At 40.3% G+C, this 24092-nt stretch overlaps 1 protein-coding gene and 2 long non-coding RNA genes across 3 annotated transcripts in view; 2 read left to right on the top strand and 1 right to left on the bottom strand.

Annotated features, from left to right (window-relative positions):
• LOC139023248 (uncharacterized) overlaps positions 1-24092 on the bottom strand; it is a 288962-nt gene that overhangs the window by 124962 nt on the left and 139908 nt on the right. The window lies entirely within an intron of this gene.
• On the top strand, positions 5294-10450 carry LOC111954238 (uncharacterized). Its single transcript, XR_002875962.2, has 4 exons — positions 5294-5550; positions 6989-7136; positions 7288-7380; positions 10230-10450. It is a non-coding gene; the product is annotated as an uncharacterized lncRNA (long non-coding RNA).
• Positions 18425-21787, top strand: LOC111954056 (cytochrome c oxidase subunit 8B, mitochondrial). Its single transcript, XM_023973554.2, has 2 exons — positions 18425-18668; positions 21295-21787. The coding sequence occupies exons 1-2, from the start codon at positions 18549-18551 to the stop codon at positions 21409-21411; spliced, it is 237 nt and encodes a 78-aa protein (XP_023829322.1). The 5' UTR covers positions 18425-18548; the 3' UTR covers positions 21412-21787.

The following is a 24092-nucleotide window of genomic DNA, read 5'->3' as shown; positions in this document are numbered from 1 at the left end:
TGGGGGCCTGTTCTGGTCACCTTTTCCTGTAATCCACGATCAGCTCCTTTGTCTTGCTCACATTGAGGGAGAGGTTGTTGTCCTGGCACCACACTGCCAGTTGTCTGATCTCCTCCCTATAGGCCGTCTCATCGTTGTCGGTGATCCGGCCTACCACTGTTGTGTTGTCAGCAAACTTAATGATGGTGTTGGAGTCGTGTTTGGCCACGCAGTCGTGGGTGAACAGGGAATACAGGAGGGGACTAAGTACACACCCCTGAGGGGCCCCAGTGTTAAGGATCAGCGTGGCAGACGTGTTGTTGCATACTCTTACCACCTGGGGGTGGCCCGTCAGGAAGTCCAGGATCCAGTTGCAGAGGGAGGTGTTTAGTCCCAGAGTCCTTAGCTTAGTGATGAGCTTCGTGGGCGCTATGGTTTTGAACGCTGAGCTGTAGTCAATGAACAGCATTCTCACATAGGTGTTCCTTTTGTCCAGGTGAGAAAGGGCAGTGTGGAGTGCGATTGAGATTACGTCATCTGTGGATCTGTTGGGGCGGTATGCGAATTGAGAGTGGGTCTAGGGTGTCTGGGAGGATGCTGTTGATGTGAGCCATGACCAGCCTTTCAAAGCACTTCATGGCTACCGACGTGACTGCCACGGGGCGGTAATCATTACACTATGATCAATTATCAGCTCGGGGGAAATCATAAAATGTACATTTATAATTATATATTTATAATTATATAAAACATGCAATGAATTTTCCACCAACAGGTTTCTGTGCCAATGATTAAATCAATTAACCAAGCATAATGACTTTGGGCACTTCAATATCATGGTTTGCATGTTCAACACCACAATAATGGACTACATCAATCTCGGAAAACAGAAAATATATACCTCCCTACTAGGGCTGACCCCATTTTGGTCAACTGAGATTTATTTAGTTGAGCAGTGGCAAATAAACTCAGCAAAAAAAGAAACATCCTCTCACTGTCAACTGCGTTTATTTTCAGCAAACTTAACATGTGTAAATATTTGTATGAACATAACAAGATTCAACAACAGACATAAACTGAACAAGTTCCACAGACATGTGACTAACAGAAATTGAATAATGTGTCCCTGAACAAAGGGGGAGTCAAAATCAAAAGTAACAGTCAGTATCTCGTGTGGCCACCAGCTGCATTAAGTACTGCAGTGCATCTCCTCCTCATGGACTGCACCAGATTTGCCAGTTCTTGCTGTGAGATGTTACCCCACTCTWCCAKSGSKKKMMRKKSMMKCKMMWRYMMMSMGYYMGGSKKTYGCCCTCYCCCTCCGATCCAACAGGTTCCAGACGTGCTCAATGGGATTGAGATCCGGGCTCTTCGCTGGCCATGGCAGTACACTGACATTCCTGTCTTGCAGGAAATCACGCACAGAACAAGCAGTATGGCTGGTGGTGTCACGTTCTGACCATAGTTCTTGTGTGTTTTGCTTGTTTTAGTGTTGGTCAGGACGTGAGCTGGGTGGGCATTCTATGTTGTGTTTTGTTTGTCCGTTTCTATGTTTGGCCTAATATGGTTCTCAATCAGAGGCAGATGTTTTGTGTTGTCTCTGATTGGGAATCATATATAGGTGGCTTGTTTTGTGTTGGGGATTGTGGGTGGTTGTTTCCTGTCTCTGTGTTTTCTCTGCACCAGATAGGGCTGTATCGGTAAGCCACGTTTGTTATTTTTGTTATTTTGTATTTTGTAAGTGTTCACTATTTAATCGTCATTATTAAATCATGTTGAACACGAGCTACGCTGCGTCTTGGTCCGATCCCTGCTACTCCTCCTCTTCTAGTGAAGAGAGGGAAGGCTGCCGTTACAGGTGGCATTGTCATGCTGGAGGGTCATGTCAGGATAAGCCTGCAGGAAGGGTACCACATGAGGGAGGAGGATGTCTTCCCTGTAACGCACAGCGTTGAGATTGCCTGCAATGACGACAAGCTCAGTCCGATGATGCTGTGACACACCGCCCAAGACCATGACAGACCCTCCACCTCCAAATCGATCCTGCTCCAGAGTACAGGCTTCGGTGTAACGCTCATTCCTTCGACGATAAACGCGAATCCGACCATCACCCCTGGTGAGACAAAACCGCGACTCGTCAGTGAAGAGCAGTTTGTCAGTCTGTCTGGTCCAGCGACGGTGGGTTTGTGCCCATAGACGACGTTGTTGCCGGTGATGTCTGGTGAGGACCTGCCTTACAACAGGCCTACAAGCCCTCAGTCCAGCTTATCTCAGCCTATTGCGGATAGTCTGAGCACTGATGGAGGGATTATGCGTTCCTGGTGTAACTTGGGCAGTTGTTGTTGCCATCCTGTACCTGTCCCGCAGGTGTGATGTTCGGATGTACCGATCCTGTGCAGGTGTTGTTACACGTGGTCTGCCACTGTGAGGACGATCAGCTGTCCGTCCTGTCTCATTGTAGCGCTGTCTTAGGCGTCTCACAGTACAGACATTGCAATTCATTGCCCTGGCCACATCTGCAGTCCTCATGCCTCCTTGCAGCATGTCTAAGGTACATTCACGCAGATGAGCAGGGACCCTGGGCATCTTTCGTTGGTATTTTTCAGAGTCAGTAGAAAGGCCTCTTTAGTGTCCTAAGTTTTCATAACTGTGACCTTAATTGCCTACCGTTTGTAAGCTGTTAGTGTCTTAACGACTGTTCATTAATTGTTTATGGTTAATTGAACAAGCATGGGAAACAGTGTTTAAACCCTTTACAATGAAGATCTGTGAAGTTATTTGGATTTTTACGAATGATCTTTGAAAGACAGGGTCCTGAAAAGGGACGTTTCTTTTTTTGCTGAGTTTATATGTATTTTTTCATGGTACACGAGACACCAGTCTGATTCGCGCCTGTCTTAGTGGACTAATATATTGCGGAGGCTGTAGGGATGGCACAGTCCTTCACTCTAAAATATGTGCTACTGAAATTGTATATGGTTATATTATGTACGAACAATGGTGCAACTATTGCAACAAAATTACTGGAACTTTCAATAAATTCCCTGGTTTTCCCTAAATCTCGGTTGGAGGTGTGCCAGAACCAGGATGGAATAAGCAGGAAATCCGGAATCCTCCTACCAGGATTTTTGGAAAACCAGGGAATTGTAGTTAATTAGCTAGCTAACCTAACTGTTAAATGTGCATGGGTTTATAAATCATCCATATATATCTACAGAAATAAGACAGATCCTGCTTCTGTTGCCTGTTTGAGAGTTTGTTTAATAGAATATTGATTCTATGAGCTCTTAATTACTGGAACTTTCAATAAATTCCCTGGTTTTCCCTAAATCTCATTTGAAGGTGTGTCAGAACCAGAATGGAATAAGTAGGAAATCTGAATTCCTCCAACCAGGATTTTTGGAAAACCAGGGAATTTATTGAAAGTTCCTGTAATTTTTAGTCCTGTTGTCTTAATACTGTCTTAATACCGTAACTTAGGCCTATATTTAAACGTAGCCTATAGGATACTGTGTCAATAAATCAATCATTAATTAATTCGTCATCACACAGCATACAGTACAAGTCATCCATGCTCTGAAATGCCATCAAGCATTTTTTTWAAATGAAATAACAAAGGGAGCCTTGAATAATTAGCCTAAACAATAAATAAACTGCCGGCAATTTAATTCACGAATGCATGCAACAGTTTTTAGTCTTTGTATTAATAAAGGCTTTGCAATACTCTTTCGTTAGAACAGATTCTCTGGTGCACTAATACTTTATTTCATGTCGTTTAAACTGTTCCAAAGGGTCCAATTTGGGGGGATTGTAAGCTTCCACAACTAAGTCAAAAGTCTTACACATATCGGACTTTCCCTTTACCTCCTGAGAAACCAGTAAACTAATTTCGAGTTTATTTGTCATGTRCTCTGCATCCATTATGCTGTCACGTGCTATGGTGTTCAGAGTTTGTTTTGACCACTTTATTGATGTGAATATGATATGCTATAGGTCAGGCCCTATTGTTCACGTGCATGCAATGCATACTGTACGTGTCACGTAAAGAGCAAGGGTTGAGGGAATAGGACATTTCTTTCCTAAGAAAAATATGCATTTCGATAACAGAACTTCTTTTTTTTTWAAGTAAGAAAGTAGAAGTGTCTTTAATTATATTGCAGCTTCAGCACCACGGACAGCGCGATAAACACTGTTGGTCACTGAAGCAGGGAGGAGAGACAGAGCCTGTCCCAAATCAATTGTCGTTGGGCTCCCTCTTGTGTTATTTGTATCAGTGGAGGCTCCTCAGAGGAGGAAGAGAAGGAGGACCAATTTCATAAAAATAAAAAGTGAAACATTCAAAAACTTATCCTTTTTAGATAAAACTTTACTAAATATATTCATATGTCACCAAATAATTGGTTAAAATACACTGTTTGCATTGAAGGTCTACCGTAACTTCGACAGCACTGTCTGGGCTAGCACCATGGTGTAACCGGAGCACAGCTAGCTTCCTTCCTCCTCTGGCTTCATTGACTTCAATACAAAACCTAGGAGCCTCACCCCTTCCATAGACATACATGGTAATTATGACCACTTCCGGAGGACGTCCTCCAACCAATCAAAGCTTTTGCAGTATGAACTGACATGTTGTCCATCCAATCATAGATGTAGGATCAGAGAACAGTGTTTTGTATTGGGATTGTGCCACAGAGCATTATCGGGGTTCTATATGTTGAGAAGCTTGGTGACATTGTTGGATGGAGATTAAGAGTGGTAGTTGAGCAAATTAGTTTTTTCAAATAACAGGAGATGGAGGATGTCACGCCCTGACCATAGATTGCTTTGTATGTTTCTATTTTTTGTTTGGTCAGGGTGTGATGTGGGTGGGCATTCTATGTTTGTATGTCTATGTTTTGTATTTCTGTGTTTGGCCTGGTATGGTTCCCAATCAGAGGCAGCTGTCAATCGTTGTCTCTGAGAACCATACTTAGGTAGCTTGTTCCCACCTGTGTTTGTGGATAGTTGTTTTCTGTTTTGTGTGTATATCTTACAGGACCGTTTCGTTCTCGCGCTTTGTTATTTAGTGTTCTGAGTTAAATAAATTTAACATGGTGTTACGGTAGTCGCAATCCTCCTCCTCGGACGAGGAGAGGCGAGACGGATCAGACCAAAATGCGGAGTGTTTGGTTTCCATGGTAATTTAATAACACAAAATAAACCATATACGATACAAAATACAAAATGAAACTACCGTCAAACAGTCCCGTGAGGCACGAACACTGACACGAGATACACAWGATACAAACACCCACAAACACACACGTGAACCCCGGCTGCCTAAGTATGATTCTCAATCAGGGACAACGATCTACAGCTGCSTCTGATTGAGAATCATACCCGGCCGAACACAAACATCCCCACATAGAAAATGACACAGACAACCCACCCCAACTCACGCCCTGACCAACTAAATAATACAAACACAACAGAAAACAGGTCAGGAAACGTGACACATGGACACTTACCACGCTGCGTTTTGGTTCGATCCTTCATACTCCTCATCAGAAGAAGAAAATCGTTACAGAGGAGGTATATTATAAATTGTTTCATTGTGTTTAGAACTTTATTTTTGTGTCCAGTTAGTGGAATTTATTTACATTTGCCTTGCTAACTTCAGTAGCTAGCTAGCTACCAGCACCAGTGTGTAGTTTTCTCCGCCAGAATGGCCAACGCTGCTGAAAATGTTGTGGATTTATTGTTGAAGAACCCCTTTCATTCTCTGGGGTACATGGTGCGAATTAAAAGCGAGGGTTGACCTCTGCCTGAGATCAGATTCATGAAGAAGGATGAAAAGATGAGAGCGTTCAATACCAACTGGTATCAAATGTATAGCTGGTTAACAGGGAGCCTATCATCAGCTGCCTGTAATTGCATGTTACGATGCTTTATATGCTGAACATCTTTTCTGGGATGTCGAAAACAATTCCAAATGATTTGATAGCTTCCATTGCGTCATCCATTAAAAGTTAGATTAAAGAAAGAGGTTGACACAGCACATTTTTTCACATGCGCTCAAGTAGGCTTTGCACTTTCCTCCGGACAGACACAAGTAAACACTCATTACATAAATGCTGCAGCAGCCTAGGCTACACCTAAACATTAGAAATCTGACATGCTGTATGTAATTAAAACTATACTATTTTTCGTCTGATCAATTGTAGGCTACTAATAAGAGCAGCTGTATACAGCCTATGAGCCCTGTCCATCTGGTCAGGGTAAACTAATTGGCAACATTATGTATTTATAGTCCATTTGTGTGTCAAGAGAATGTGAATGTGATACATTTTTTATTATATTCAAAATTGGGCTGGCTAGGCTGCCTATACGTTTCTAATCCAAAATTATTACCTGGAATTAATCAATCGACATAGATGGCAGATGTGAGTACATTTTTTTAGAAGGCCTACAGTTGCATGATGCAAACATGCATAAAGCAACCTCAACCCTCTGAGTTCTATTGTCTATCAGTTGTTGTCTATGTATCTGGGTAGAGGAAATCCCCCTCCTAATCTAGTCTACATATCATTTATATGAACAAATATAAGATAGCTGCAGTTTGACAGGGTTTCATCCCCCCCAGAGCCAGGAGTTTTTTTTTTTTTTTAGATTTTTAAAACTTGATTAGGAAAAACTGGTCCCATCATAGCCGATATAACACCTTTTTAGAACTGATTAATCACTGTCATACCTTATAGGATCCAGAGTTTTACATAGGTTAACATATAAGGAAAAACTCTAGACCCCAAGGGGTAAAAATTGCCCCACCGCTCTGGGGCCTATGGTGCCACCAGTCTGCTTGCAGTTGTCAGGTATGTGGATGATCAGGGCTTTATTCAGGAACGTTTCTTGGGCTACTTTGATGTGCAGTCTGTTTGACTTTATGAATTTTGAGATGTCTGAGTTTAACATCATAGAGACCTACGATGGCGCAGCTGTAATGGAATGTATCTGCTATTTGTATTTACAGCTAAGTCCCCTCATGTTCCCTGATTTAAGAGGTGATGACTACTCCACTCCACTACCATTGTCAACTTTCTCCTGACATTAACTGAAGCCACAACGTCTCATGTGCCCGCTCATCCACTGGCACATTGAATGTTTCCCTTCCAAGCACTGTGAGTACCCCTATCAATTTTCTCTCATTACTGAATGTAGAGTCAATCACATTATTACACATCAAAGATTTTACTCCTTGCTTGGACTAACTAATTCTTAGCTCTTGTCTAACTGTGTAGTGTCTTGTGTTATTGTTTTTTGTCTTCCCAGTAAAATCCTGTCCTGCACTGGTCAGGCCTCTGAACACCTTAACTCATGCCACATACCCTCATTCAATCACCGCTGTGATCCCTTTCCAACACTGTAAGTAGCCCTCTCATTCCCCTTCCCCATAATATTGTACTATAAATGTCTTTATTAAATGCTTTAGGTTAAAATAATTTGTCTTTGATTTTTGAAACACACTTTGTATACTCAGTGCGTTCCGCGCCTATACTGTGGGTCTCCCATCCTCCTCATTTTTTCAAGTCACCAGCCTCCACTGGTGTGTGTGCAGTGGTCTAGGCTGATTGGTGGTGCTTGTGCTTCCTATCACTCAGAAGTTATGTAGCAAGCTCAGGTGACCATAATGCCTGCCATGAACATTTCCCAGTTGCTTTGAATGTTCAAAGTCATAGTGCAAATAAAAATGTGTTCTTAACTGACTTGCTATAAAGGTTAAATAAATAAAAATATTTAAAAATATATAGTGTAAGAACACTTTTAAAGCCTTAAAGGATATGTCTTGGCCATTAGACCAAGAGGGCCAACAATGATTTTGAAGTTGCAGGAGGGGCTACCTTGAGCAACTGTGACTGTCTCATGTCCGCTACACTTTCACATGTGCATTTTCAAATTTGTATGTACATTTTAACATGTTAAACAGGATAAATAAGGAGACTTTTACTGGGTTTCTCTATTGTCAATTTCTCTCAATCTCAGAATATTGCAACGACCCTGGGAGGGTTCGAGGCCTGCTCCCTGCCTGTTTCATTACAATATTGACTGTTCAATTCAAAATCATCTCTTTGTAGAAAGTATCTGTTTACATTAATTCCATGTTTAGGCCTGTGTATTAAATGTAAGAAAAAACAATAGACAGTTAACATAACAGAAGCAAAAAATAGCTCTCTTGGACGAAATGGCAGCACTAAGCTAGCTAGCGGTTAGCAATTAGCATGTAACTATTAATGTTAGATACAAATTTCCTTAAAAGTAACCAAAGGACATATCATTAGCGTGGTGAGGAGGTTAAAAAAACATTCTTCCATCCGAAAACCAAAGGTCCATTATGTTAAATTAACTGCAGTATAGGTATGTGGTCAGTTGTTATATTGAGAAGTGTCAAATAAATGCATCTACTTACTTATAAGTGATATGCAAGCTCTATATGTTTTAATAGAGCCTGTAATCTTGATGTTGTGGCATCTGGATCAGAATGATCCTATTATTAAAAATAGTAAGATTGATCTGATCGTGGATTGAGAAAAGAGGATTACATATTCTGGCTAATTCTGTTAAAAATAAAAAAAACTGGGCTGTCTTTTTGGCTAGACAAAATGTTGTAATTTAACTCGCTCAGTAGATGGCCACATAGAGACCTATCCAAAGCACTGAAAATCCAGATTCTGTGATCTTGATATTGTGGCATCTGGATCAGAATGATCATATCTGATTTATTTTCTGGAAAGAAAACGGCTCAAAAACATCCAAAAAAGAGCATTACAGAATCTGTATCATTCTGATCCAAATTAAATGTTTAAAAAAACTGTCTCCATTATCTTCAGTATATAATAAACATACTCATTGACCAGACTAAGCATCAATATAACTGTTTGATAATCATTCCATACAACTGAAATATTTTATAGTTTACCACAGCAAATCTAATGGTCAATTTACCCTACACATTTGAAGGGAAAACTCATGTTGGTGTACTTACTTTTTCATTTCCAAATTATGTAATCCATTAACAATAACTTGTCTTAATACAGTATGGTAATTTCTTATCAAAAGGGGAAAAGTAAATATCCCTAAACTGTCCGCAAATAAAATGTGTAACGAACTCAAGCCAATCGGAATTGAGTTTATATATAATCTGTTTTTTTATTCCAGTTATTTTAAATCACAATTTATATTCATTTGAATTATCTTGACATTTAAGATGAACTGTTTTGTGGGAAATATAACCATATTCTTACACTAAGTATTTTAGATACAATACCGTTCATAAGTTTGGGGTCACTTAGAAATGTCCTTGTTTTTGAAAGAAAAGCAAAACATTTTGTCCATTTAAAATAACATAAAATGGATCAGAAATACAGTATAGACATTGATAACGTTGTAAATTACTTTTGTCCATGGAAATTACTGATTTTTAAAGGAATATCTATGTAGGTGTACAGAGGCCCATTATCAGCAACCATCACTCCTGTGTTCCAATGGCACGTTGCGTTAGCTAATCCAAGTTTATCATTTTAAAAGGCTAATTGATCATTAGAAAACCCTTTTGCAATTACGTTAGCACAGCTGAAAAATGTTCTGATTAAAGAAACAATAAAACTGGCCTTGAGTATTTGGAGCATCAGCATTTGTGGGTTCGATTACAGGCTCAAAATGGCCAGAAACAAAGACCGTTCTTCTGAAACTCATCAGTCTATTCTTGTTCTGAGAATTGAAGGCTATTCCATGCGAGAAATTGCCAAGAAACTGAAGATCTCGTACAACGCTGCGTACTTCTCCCTTCAGAACAGTGCAAACTGGCTCTAACCAGAATATAAAGAGGAGTGGGAGGCCCCGGTGCACAACTGAGCAATTGGAATACAGGAGTGATGGTTGCTGATAATGGGCCTCTGTACGCCTATGTAGATATTCCATAAAAATCTGCCTTTTGCAGCTACAATAGTCATTAACAACATTAACAATGTCTATTAGTATTTCTGATCAACTTCATGTTATTTTAATGGACAAAAACAGCTTTTCTTTCAAAACAAGGACATTTCTAAGTGACCACAAACTTTTGAACGGTAGTGTACATTCCCAGCCTTGCAATTTTTTGTGTTTCTGATAGGTTGATATTTTATTGGGGGCGGGAGTATCAGACTTTCTTTGACGCATTAACAACATGCGATCAACTGATCTGCTGTCACGTGTGCTCCCTCTCCGGCCTCTAGGTCACCAGGCTGTTCGTTATGGCGCTGATCTACCTGTCACCATCGTTGTGCTCATCAGCGCATAAAGACACTCACCTGGACTCCATCACCTCCTTGATTACCTGCCCTATATATGTCACTCCCTTTGGTTGCTACCCCAGGTGTCATTGTTTCTGTTTCAGTTTCCTGTATGCGTGTTTGTATTATGTTTCACTTATTTATTAAATGGTTTACTTCCTGAACTTGCTTCCTGACTCCCAGCGCACATTTTACATCTGCTGGTTTAATCTTTTGAGTTTTTAGTTGCAAGGAAGTTTGTCTTAAATTGCAGGTGCATGTAATCTCCCATTAGTAGCTTTTTAAGAAATCCAGCACTAATCTACAGCTCCGCAGTTCTGCCCTTTGATTGCAACTGATCCACCGAGTTCAATATTAACTTAACTTCACACTCAACAGGACAGTATTTGGTCGGGGGTTGTGAACCCTAAGCACTGGTCTGAGGCCAGTAATGTGTTTTAACAAACAGAAAACAAGCCAACCTTGGGTTTTTGAAAAGCGCATTACAAATAAAATGTATTAATAATTTACCACAGACTACCATCGAGTTTGGCTGTTGAGCTATGTACTAATTAAATTGCGATTGTCTGCTTCCGTAAGGCTTTCCCTATACCAAATGGCGTTGTATTTAGTGAATCACTTCATCCACCCACACTAGATTACAGTGACTGCGTTCCGTGTTACTTTAGTCCGCAACAGATGCTGTCACTGATGCATGACTTCTCACCACCATCTTGACAGGTGACACAAAACACAGCTGGCTGTTTCCCCCCTACACCCTTTATCCTCCTTTGATCTGCATGGAGAATCAGATCGTTACCAATCAGGCAGCCATTGTAAGGCACAATTAAGACACCTACTGGGCAGACAAAGGGCCAGGTGCCGTGTTTTGTTGTATGCCAGGTTCTAGTTAGCACCCTTTATCTTCTTCCCTCTAAAATTATGTAAAATCACTGTAGGCCTACAGTAGAATAGAGAGGCTATAGGGAACTTTTGCCTTTTGAGTCAAAAGGAGTCCCCTATAGAAAATATTGACCAGACCTCTATGAGCAAAAACATGTTTTCCTAATGTTTGCTGGATTTGTGTGGTTTCATGAGATGAAATTGTTTTAACATACACGGAGTGTACAAAAAATTAGGAACACCTTCCTTACATTGAATTGCACCACCAATATATTGCCCTCAGAACAGCCTCAATTCGCTGGGGCATGGACTCTACAAGGTGTCGACAGGCATACTGGCCCATGTTGACTCCAATGCTTCCCTATCATTAGCGTGGTTCATATGTACACATGTAAATACACTCAATATATTAAAAAATAAAACAATGGGGCAAAACATTTATTGAACAAATTTTAAAATCATCTGAAATGCCATCTTGTTTTCATTGACTTGCATTCAAAAGTAAGCTAGATAACTACTTAGCTTGGTTACACTCATGTAAATCGTAAAAATCTCACAAATGTTTCACTCGGTCAAAACTATGAATCTATAAACCAGAGAACTCATCACAGTTTACTTAAATATGTTATCTCTGGAATTTGAAAATGTAACCATGCATAGAAATGGTAAAACAGGATAAAAAAAATGAGACACGGAGAGCTAGCTTTTCTGTTCTTTTTACTGGGCTTCTTCCAACAGTCATGGACCAATGTATGAAGAGAGGCATGCCTGCAGCAGTAACACACTTAATGCCTCCTTGGTAGCACTAAGTATATTTCACCCCCACATGCGAACTTGCAATTCTACATGTATAACTAAGATTTTTACATGTGGAGTTGTCTTACATGTGAAACTGAAAATGTGATTTTCAGATGGGAAATTGCAATTCAACAAGTGGAAGTTAGATTTTCACATGTGAAACTGCAATTCACATGTGAGGTGAAAACATGTTATTCTCCTCACGTGAAAAGGTGGTGTTAACATGTGAACTCTAAATGTGAAGATATGGTGAAAATTTCAGCTCAACTTGTGAAAGCAACTACAATCAGAGCAGAGCGGAGCCGGCGCGAGATTTGGCTTGGAAAATGTACTACAATCCATGGATGGCACGATACTCCTAATTATCCCAACTGACAAATCGAAAAGAAAAGAAATATTCTCGTTTTTAATCAAACTTTTTCGTCGGCATGCTAAAATGCTAGGCTAGCATGCTGGATTCTTCTGGCTAGTGCACCTCTGTGACCAATAGCTACACTTAATTTGCTTACTTGAAGCATGCTTGAATAATGCTGAGGTTGCGTTTTCAGATGAGGAAGACTTCTGAACAATATAAATTTGTGTTTTGAATTATTTTAGTTATCCAGTGAGATTGTGAATTTTGTTAAATATTTAACACTTTTTTAAAGTGTTTATACAGTGCCTTCAGAAAATATTCAGACCCTTTGATTTTTTCCACATTTTGTTACGTTACAGCCGTATTCTAAAATTGATGAAATTGTTTTTCCCCCTCATCAATCTACACACAATACCCCATAATGACAAAGCAAAAACAGGTTTTTAGAAGAATTTGCAAATGTATTAAAAATACAAAATGGAACATTTACATATGTATTCAGACCATTTACTCTGTACTTTGTTGAAGCACATTTGGCAGTGATTACAGCCTCAAGTCTTCTTGGGTAGGACGCTGCAAGCTTGGCACACCTGTATTTGGGGAGTTTCTCCCAGTCTTCTCTACAACTCCTCTCAAGCTCGGTCAGGTTGGATGGGGAGCTATTTTCAGGTATCTCCAGAAATGTTTGATCGAGTTCAAGTCCGGGCTCTGGCTGGGCCACTCAAGGACATTCAGAGACTTGTCCCGAAGCCACTCCTGCATTGTCTTGGCTGTGTGCTTAGGGTCGTTGTCCTGTTGGAAGGTAAACCTCTGCCCCAGTCTGAGGTCCTGAGCGCTCTGAAGTAGGTTTTCACCAAGGATATCTCTGTACTTTGCTCCGTTCATCTTTCCCTCGATCCTGACTGGTCTCCCAGTCCCTGCCGCTGAAAAACATCCCCACAGCATGATGCTGTCACCACCATGCTTCACCATAGGTATGGTGCCAGTTTTCCTCCAGATGTGATGCTTGGCATTCAGGCCAAAGAGTTCAATCTTGGTTTCATCAGACCAGAGAATCTTGTTTCTCATGGTCTGAGAGTTCTTTAGGTGCCTTTTGGCAAACTCCAAGCGGGCTGTCATGTGACTTTACTGAGGTGTGGCTTCTGTCTGGCCACTCTACTATAAAGGCCTGATTGGTGGAGTGCTGCAGAGATGGTTGTCCTTCTGGAAGGTACTCCCATCTCCACAGAGGAACTCTGGAGCTCTCTCAGAGTGACCATCATGGCCCTTCTCCCCCGATTGCTTAGATTGGCCGAGCGGCCATTTCTAGGAAGAGTCTTGGTGGTTCAAACTTCTTCCATTACATTACATTTAAGTCATTTAGCAGACGCTCTTATCCAGAGCGACTCTTCCATTTAAGAATGATGGAGGCCACTGTGTTCTTGGTGGGATCTTCAATGCTGCAGAATGTTTTTGGTACATTTCCCCAGATCTGTGCCTCAACACAATCCTGTTTCTGAGCTCTACAGACAATTCCTTTGACCTCATGGCTTGGTTTTTTGCTCTGACATGCACTGTCAACTGTGGAACCTTATATAGACAGGTGTGTGCATTTCCAAATCATGTCCAATCAATTGAATTTACCACAGGTGGACTCCAATCAAGTTGTAGAAACATGTCAAGAATGATCAATGGAAACCAGATGCACCTGTTTTGAGTCTCATAGCAAAGGGTCTGAATACTTATGTTTTGAGTCTCAATTTTGAGTCTCATAGCAAAGGGTCTGAATACTTATGTAAATAAGGTATTTCTGTTTTTTATTAGTAATACATTTGCAAACATTTCTAAACCTGTTTTTGCTTTGTCATTATGGGGTTTCGTGGGTAGATTGACGAGGATTAAAAAATATATATGTTTGAATAAGGCTGTAACATAACAAAATGTATTCAGAGTTATGCAAATACATTTCGTTACAAGTTACATGCAAACTCTTTTGTCTTGCCTATCTTCATTCATCATGCAGCAGTTTTTCAAAAGTTATCTACTTGGATTTCAGCAATTGGATATGATTAAATGTTAGTATTGGGTTAAAAAAAAAAAAATCTAATGAGATTCTAATCCTTTGGATAGGGATTTGGTAATCAAATCTCAATTTTAATCAGGATTGTATTCCCTTTTTGCATTTCTTTTAAAACTCAAAGGTAGTGAATAGGGTAGTTTTGATGCCAAAAAATCTGGATTATCTTGATCCCACTGTAAAGAGAGATTCAGGGTGGATTTAGACAAGTGAAAGGCACTACAACTAAGATAATTCAATGTAACTAAGGTCAGGAGAAAACGTTCTTACAACTGAAAAGCAAAGGTTCATTATGTTAAATTGACCGCAGTATAGGTATATGGTCAGTTGTTATATTGAGAAGTGTCAAATAAATGCATCTAATTACTTACTGTATAAGTGATAAACTTACTGTATAAGTGATAACAGGAGCTTTAATATTTAACAGAGCCTGTAATCTTGATATTGTGGCATCTGGATCAGAATGATCTTATCCGATTATTATATGAAAAAACTGCCAAAAAATAGCCATAGTGATCTGATTGTGGATAGAAAAAAAGAGGACTACAGAATCCGGATAAAAAGTTTTGAAAAACTGGGCTGTCTTTTTGGCTAAGCTAAATTTTGAGACCTATCCAAAGCACTGGAAATCTGAATTCTGTGATCTTTATATTGTGGCATCTGGATCAGAATGATCCTATCTGATTATTTTCTGAACAACAGTCTCAAAAACAGTAAAATCACTTGGGAAGCCATGCCCCCCCTCCCCATATGTTGTGATAATTGCGTTGTTTGCTCTATAACCTGTTAATACATATGCCGTGCGACCGTGATATACTGTATATAGGCTTAAAGGCCGAGACAAATAAATCCAACCACACCTTTGTTTTTCACAAAACCGGAGAACAACCTCTGTACAGTGAAGTCCACAAAGCATATTTGCATGTACAGTAACAGACAGTTACATGACCTACAGCATAGCATGGTCATGCAAGTTAATGTTTCCGACATTTTCGAACCACTAAACTACTATTGATTTAGAACCACAGAGAGTTACCGGAAGTCGCAAAGAAAACAGGAGCTGCCTACACTATTCCAGCACCATTTCAACTTCAACATTTCAACATCATCAAATCCCTTCTGCTTAGTCTAATACAGTGACAACTAAAAAATACCAAAAACAATTTAGTCCAATCAACATCAGCTAAATATGATGTGGCTGTCCATGGGTCTGATTTCTGTATGCGTGTGTGTGTGCGTGCGAGTTTGTGCAAGTAGAAAAACATGTTGAGAGAAACGCCAATGTCATCGTCCTCTCTTTCATGTTGACGAAACAGTCTATCACTCTGTCTTACAGTACACGCTTTAATTTTTTGTTGTCCTAGCTTTGTTGTCCTGGCTAAAATGCTTGCTCGCTAGCCTAACTTCCATTCATGGGCAACGTTAGCTAGTTAATATTAGCCTTCTACATCTAGCTACATATTGAACTCCCATCCTGTCAGGCCAGGTAGTTAATGGATGGATCAGAATCACCGTTACAATCATTAGCCAGTACAGAGAATTAAGTAAAACCACAAGTCCAAATCCCTATCTCCATTCATGGCTAATTTAGGAAAGGGACAATTTTAGTCAGTTGGCTAGCTAGCCACCGGAGGACAACAACACAATGAGATGCAACAATTAAAGTTTTTCTGTCAATGACATATGCTCTCAAATCCAAGCTGGCTTCCCTTGACACTTTTTTTTGGGTGCACCATTCACAGTTCAGATCGTTCAGTTTAGCTCAATGCTGATTGGCAAATGTTTTATACTTTTTTTTGTCAAAGGGAGGCCATATGCTCGTTGGCTTCCATTGCCTTCAATGCTACAGGTCGACAACAACGCCATAATAATTTGGACCAGACTGCATCAGATAGATGGCCTACACCTCAAGAGACAGAGGGGTGCTGTTTCGCTTGCTCAGATTCTTTCTCCTGTGAGATACATTCAGCCTCTTGCTAACTGAAGGAAAATTATGAAACACAGAGAGATGAAAGATAAATGATTGAATAACAAAAAATATTGTTACATTCTTTGGGGAAGCCTGGCTTCCCTTGGCAACTATGAATACAGTCAGTGTGTGTAACTAAATCAAGCCATCCGGCAAATTATTTTAAGTGACTCAACTTATATTCTTATTATGTTGACATTGAAGATGAAATGTTTTTTAAGAAATTCTTACAATAAGTATTTTAGATACATTTCCAGCCTTGCGATCTTTAATGTTTCCGATAGGTTGATATTTCCGGGCGTTTCAGACACTTTTGACACATTAACAACATGCAATCAACTGATCTGCTGGGTTATTCTTGTTGGTTTTTGGTTGCAAGCAAGTTTGTTTTAACATGCAGGTGCATGTAATCTCCCATTAGTAGCGTTTTAAGAAATCCAGCACTAAGAGCCAATTTATGCTTGAGCTGAAAATAGCTCTGCGTTGACATGATTGGTTGTCGGTAGGTGGGGGCAGGAGGTCCTGTATAAACACAAACTCACTTCCTTAACAACTTCCTTCACAACAGCTCTGCGCTGCTCCGCGTAGTGCAAGAAGTATGAATGCCCAGACTTCGGTAGAGACCTTATCACTGTAAATGCTGCAAGGCCAATGCAGATGTCAGATTGACCAAGCAGTTCCTTTAACGAGCCGCTATGCAGTTCTGTCCGTTGGTTGCAATTGACCCACGTGGTTCAATATTAGCCTACCTTCATACTCTAAACAGGACGGTGTTTGGGAGGGGGTTGAGGGCCCTAAGCACTGGTCTGAGGCCAGTAACGTGTTTTAACAAACAGAAAACATGCAGACTTTGGGTTTTGAAAAGCGCATTACAATAAAATGTATTAATAAGAAAGAAATAATAATAAATAATAATAATAATTGACCATACACATACTACCGTCGAGTTTGATTGCATTGGCTGTTGAGATATACACTAATTAAATTGCGTTCATTGATCTGGTTCCGTAACACTTTTCCCTATACCAAATGGCGTTGTATTTAGTGAAACACTCCTTCATCCACCCCCGTAGAATATCGCGTTACGTATTACTTTAGTCCACAACAGTGCTGCTGTCACTGGTGAAGCATGACTTCTCAGCCCCATCTTGACAGATGACACAAAACACAGCTGGGTTTTACCCTCCTTTGATCTGCATGGAAAATCAGATCATTACCAATCAGGCGGCCATTGTAAGGCACAATTAAGACACCTGCTGGACAGACAAAGACCAGAGGGCCAGGTGCTGTGTTTTGTTGTGTGCCAGGTTCTATTTAGCACCCATTATCTATTATCTTCTTCCCTCTAAAATTATGTAAAATCACTATAGGCCTACAGTAGAATAGAGAGGCTATAGGGAACTTTTGCCTTTTGAGCAAAAAGGAGTCCCCTATAGAAAATGTTGTCCAGACTAGACCTCTAAGAGCAAAATATTATATTGTTTGACAAATGTTTGCCAGATTTTTTGTTTTCATGAGATAAGAAGTTGTTTTAACATATGTTTATGAACCCTACAACCAACATTCAAGCCAAAATCTGACAAACAATTAGCAACTAAACTTTTCAAGTGTATCTTTAATGACCAAGACATACTGAAATCAGGTAATGAGTACTAATCAGTCATGAAAGCAGAAGGATGCTTTGGTTTTTATTGCTTATTACATCATTAGAGGATGATGATCTCTGGCCCACTTGTTCATGTTTATGAAGTTGGATCATTGGGAAAAAAAGGTTTATGGTGTCAGGGTTAAATACTACCTTGACATCAATCGAAGACCAACTCCCTTTAAATCAAGTCTTCGACACACCCTTAGTTCAACATTTTTTACAGATACAAATCATGCCCGAACCTTACGTTGACTTAAGGCCATTCAACAGATGGTTTCTCAAAAAGTTCCAGACAGTGTCTCCATGCAGTCATCAAGTTCACAAATCTGCCTGACGACAACGTGAGTTATTGTTGAACAACATGGCCCTGATAGCCCCCCCCCCTCTTTCTGATTGCCTAAAAACCATCCTCCTGACTCCACCCATGTTAATGTGACTGGTCCTGGGGTCTATTTCACATGCGTCGGGAGGTTCCTCAGCACTCTTGAGACGCAAAGCTCAAGAGCTACGTGCGCTGCCTTCCTCCCCCATCCCTCACATCCACAGCTGTCGGGATGGTCATGGCCCTGAAGGGGGTCCCCCAGGCAGCGTCTCTGGTACGGGCTAAGATGGTCCTGCAAGACAGGAGGTCCAGCATCTACAGCAAGCCACCCAAGACCAAGATCGGACCTGGGGTGAGTGTTGCACTGAGGGACTCTCTGCTGATACAGTAGACAGTTCTCTCTAATTTGGAACTCTCTCAATGTGGCAAGGGACTGTTGATTCTATATTCATTCAGGGACAGTTTCCCCGAGGCCTAGATTAAGCATAGTCCTGAACTTAAAATAAATTTCAATGGATTTAGACGTTTTATTGTGCATGGTTTTTAGTCCTAGGCTTAAACTAGCCCATTGTGTTTGATGTTTCTTTTCCATCATATTTCAAAGTTAAAACTTAATGAATGAGCCTAGTCCGGCACTAAAACACATTTTTGATGGCGATTCTCCATTGAGTTTGCTTTTTTGACCAGGACTAGGCTTAATCTGTGTCCAAGAAACCGCCTTTTAATGTATTAACATTACAATAACAGTCATAGTACCCTGTATTGTCATCCTTCATATCTCAGGTGAACTCACGCATTTAATAATGTCATCAACAGAAAATTATACGAGTGTTCTGCAATAACTTAAACATCAGGTGACGCTTGACTTGATTAGTCATTTAAGGGTTTGTGCTCCCCAAGTTCCAGTTTACCAGATGGACAGACCAACATTTTGTTTGTCCTGCCACAAACATTCCATGTAATTTAGAGAGAGAGAGAGAGAGAGAGAGAGAGATCGCAGCAAGCTCGTCTTTGGATTGGGTGGTTGTTTCACCAGGATAATCACGCTGTAGATTTGATAAGGACACAGGGTAAATGTTTATTTTGCTGTGTCCTGCCATGGCTCTTCCGCTATGTCTGCATTTTTGAGTGCTCTCAAACACAGCACAGAGCCATTTCTCAACTATAGAAAGACTGATGTATTTCACACGTAGAACTGCCATGTGGATAAAAGCCTTGGTAAGGAAGGATGTGATCCATGTCTGTTGATTGACACCCCTCTCCATACTTCTATCCTGCCTATATTTTACAATCTGTTTAGAATACATGACGGAAGTCAACAGTTTAGACAATTCAGACATCAAAGATTGAGTTCAGACTTAGAGGTTGAGACTGACTTTATTGGACAGACAAGGATGCGCCAGAAAGCTCTGAGCCGGAGCTATAAAATAGGCTTTCCTCTTGGCTGGAAGTATATAAAGGGTTTCTAATGTATAATGTATGGACACAATGAATGCCTCAGCTCCATGAGGGAGCTGCCTGGGATATAATAAAATCGATTGCCCGGGGCAGGTGGCTCTGATGTGGATCAATGTGGCCTGCCTAGACCTCCTGGGAAAGTCTGTAGTCTTTGAGCCGCTTAGCTGTAGTGCAGGGATGGGTAACTGGTGGCCCACTGGCCGCGCTCCCTTTTGAAGGACATTGGATTAAAAAATAAAATAAAAAAAGATATATACACTACGGCTACTGTAATGATGTACGCTGAGAGTCGGGAAGCAAGTTCAGGGAGTGAATATATTTAATTAATAGATTAACAAAACAAGAAACACAAACAGCGCACCGACATGAAACAGGAACAATGACAACTGGGGAAGAAACCAAAGGGAGTGACATACAAAGGGCAGGTAATCAAAGAGGTGATGGAGTCCAGTTGAGTGTCATTATGCGCGTAATGTTGGTGACAGGTGTGCGCCCTAACGAGCAGCCTGGTGACCTAGAGGTCGGAGAGGGAGCACATGCGACAGGTACGCAGACCCGCGAGCAACTGTGGCCCCTCATGATGAGTTCAATTTTTTTGTGGGCCCCATCCCTGCAATGGACTATTCCCAACACCTCTGATAATACCCATACTCCAATAACCCAGAGCACATTTGTTGAAGTGATGAAATAAATACAGAGTAGATATTGGTGATGATATTTGATATGGGAATTTATTGCAGACATAAATAAGTTCTTCAACTTGAAATGAGCCGGTCTGAAATGAGTTGAAGACATACTTTTCTGGGATTTGTATCAGGGACATAGGAAAGTTAATTGCACAACAAGCCTTCATACATTTTTAACACTACCACTAAAGAGAAAGGAAGGCTCAAACACAAGTTCCTTTGATACTTGTGGGTGGAGTAGTTCGAGTGACACTTGTATACTCAATAGAATGAAGAAATTATATACCACCAAACATTCCTTTATATTGCTAATTGAAGCCATACAAAATACAAATACAGCAAACTCGATTGGAGATGTGGACATTAAACAGAAGACATGTCAGCTCTAAATATTAGATGGCAGTAACATTCTCATTGATATTTTACTAACACTTAAAGCCTGCAGGTATAATGCTTTACTATTTGTATGAACACATACATAATGTTCTTATTTAATGTTTTATTATAATGTCCTATTATAAGGCTTATAATATTATGTCATGGTCCTCTGTGAAATGTTCAAGTGGCTAAAAATAACTGGTATTATGTGAGGATATGATCAGAGATGACAGTGGGTCATACATGCTCATGACAAGTCTTACAATGCCTTATAACCACATCATAATGCCTTATACCTGCAGACTTTAGATTAAGTGTTACCAACTGCAGATTAACTTTAGTCTTTTAACAGAAACGTAATTCGCTTCGAGGGTTTAGTACAGTAGTGGGTCAACGTATGGCTCTTACTGTGTCTCTTATTTTCTGTCTCGTCTCCTCTCCCTTCCTCCCTCACAGCAAAGCTTCTTTATCATGTCCGTCTTTGCTGTCGGCATGCTTGCTCCGGCCGGCTGGATCATGCACCACATCCCAGAGTACCGCCAAAGACCACGTCCTTCATCAAGACCGTCGTAAAGAAGAAGACCCCAACGTCTTCACGGCTGTATTCACGGCTGTATTCAACATATTAGCCATCATGCTATCAAATACTGTACCTTGCTAATGTATAACAACACACGTTATCTGCAGTATAAATGATATTCAATGGCCACAATAATAACGGGAAAATAACATGCACTTTGAAGGGACCATGGAAGACATTTCTGCATGACTGTCATGAGTATGTTTTTGTATGATGTCTTTTTTTAAATATTCTGATTATTGCAGTAGCATGGTGTCTAATGTCTCATGAATATGGCCCCTAATGTCACTGCGGCATCCAGTTGCAATGACACGTCTGTAAAACGGCCAACTCACTGCCATCATCAATAAATTCATGCTGTGTTGGCAATGTTTGTCTGTGTCTGTTCATTGCATTTGTCAAGCTGAATTACAGTACCTTTATACTTATCCTATCGTGACATGTGCATTATATACATGCATGATGTACAGAGCTGGGTCAATTAGGTTGTAATAACCATGCTTGAAGAGAAGAGCAGAAGGCTTTTGGATGTAAAACAGAAAAGTTCACCCAAGATTATTTAAGACATCAATAATTATTGAAGACATCAATACGTTTCTCACTGGTTGCTTTCCGATTCTACACCTTTGTCAAAAACATTGGATTGGTGTAAGAGTGGGGCTAGAGTGGAGTTTCGGCCATATTTCTTACACAATCCTTTTAAATGAATGGCTCTGTTTGAATACTCTGAAAATGCACCTTTCCTTTCTCGTTTCCTTGAAGTAATCACTAATATAACTAGATTGGTGTGAGCAAGCTTTCCAATATAACCTTCACCAATTACATTATGTCAGATCAGTGATTACTTCAAGGAAGCAAGAAAGGAAGGATTCATTTGCAGAGTATTCTACCAGGTCCAATGATGGGAGGTGAATAAGTGTACACAAGTGTACACTTGTTCAGGGAGAAGGGAGAGGGATTCAGACCACAGCCTAAAATAGATCACACCACCCAAGCCTATATCAACTCCTACCCACCCCTCTCCATCTCCCTTTGGGTGGTCTGTGCAGTGAGCCTTATGGGGGTCAATTAAACTCAACCGAGATGCCCTTGATAACACTCTTAACAACAACATTTACAGGATACTGCCTGACCACGGATCATGTTAATCACCCCTATCGGGGATGAGGGAAAGAAAACTCCACCAGAACAGTTTAAGATCTGATCTGGAATCAGATTAGCCTATCCCAATGCTAACCTTAGCTGTTAGGGTCATAAAAATATATTTATATTTACCTTTATTTAAGCATAGAGTCACCATTGAGACAAGGGTCTCTTTCACAAGGGGCCCTGCATATACAATTGCATAGACAAAATAAAAAATTCAATAACACAACACAAATATTAAAGAAAAACAATTACGTTCCCCAATAAGAAGGTCCCCAATCAATATTTGAAATTGCCCGAGCGGCACCAGAACATCAAATTGTAATGTATTTTGTAAATGGTTCCAGCAATGAGGTGCTTTAAAACTAAAAGTGGATTTACCTAGTTTGATGGACACCTGAGGAACATCAAGAGTAAACCAACTTTGTGAATCAGAGGTTTGGTGTCTCATGTTTTTATATTCTAACAATGAGGTTAGTTAAGTCGGAGAGCTTTGTAAACAAAAAGGGAATAATGAAGTGATCTGCAGGACTTTACTGAGGACCAGCCAACCTTTTGATACAGGAGGCAGTGGTGAGTATTAAAACTGTCACCTGTGATAAAGCGAAGGGCGCTATGGTAGACGGCATCCAAAGGTTTAAGAGTAGTGGCTGCTGCAATCTGGTAAATGGTGTCACCATAGTCAAGAACTGGCAGGAAAGTTGACTATACAATATGATTCCTGCTATTTAGGGAGAGGCAAGATCTATTTCTAAAAAAGAAGCCCATCTTACAGTGCCTTGCAAAAGTATTCATCCCCCTTGGCGTTTTTCCTATTTTGTTGCATTACAACCTGTCATTTAAATAGATTTTATTTGGATTTCATGTCATGGACATACACAAAATAGTCCAAAGTGATGAAGTGAAATTTAAAAAATTACTTGTTTCAAAAAATTCAAAACAATAAAAAACTGAAAAGTGGTGCATGCATATGTATTCACCCTCTTTGCTATCAAGCCCCTAAATAAGATCTGGTGCAACCAATTACCTTCAGAAGTCACATAATTTGTTAAATAAAGTCCACCTGTGTGCAATCTCAGTGTCACATGATCTCAGTATGTATACACCTGTTCTAAAAGGCCCCAGAGTCCGCAACACCACTAAGCAAGGAGCACCACCAAGCAAGCAACACCATGAAGACCAAGGAGCTCTCCAAACAGGTCAGGGACAAAGTTGTGGAGAAGTTGTGGGTTATAAAAAAATATCAGAAACTTTGAACATCCCACAGAGCACCATTAAATCCATTATTAAAAAATGTACAGAATATGGCACCACTACAAACCTGCCAAGAGAGGTCCGCACACCAAAACACACGTACCAGGCAACGAGAGGCAACAAAGAGACCAAAGATAACCCTGACGGAGCTGCAAAGCTCCACAGCGGAGATTGGAGTATCTGTCCATAGGACCACTTTAAGCCGTACACTCCACAAAGCTGGGCTTTACAGAAGAGTGGCCAGAAAAAAAGCCATTGCTTAAAGAACAAAATA

Source organism: Salvelinus sp. IW2-2015, linkage group LG28 (assembly GCF_002910315.2).
Source record: "Salvelinus sp. IW2-2015 linkage group LG28, ASM291031v2, whole genome shotgun sequence".
Classification (NCBI taxonomy): domain Eukaryota; kingdom Metazoa; phylum Chordata; class Actinopteri; order Salmoniformes; family Salmonidae; genus Salvelinus; species Salvelinus sp. IW2-2015.
This window is presented reverse-complemented; position numbering and strand designations above follow the sequence as displayed.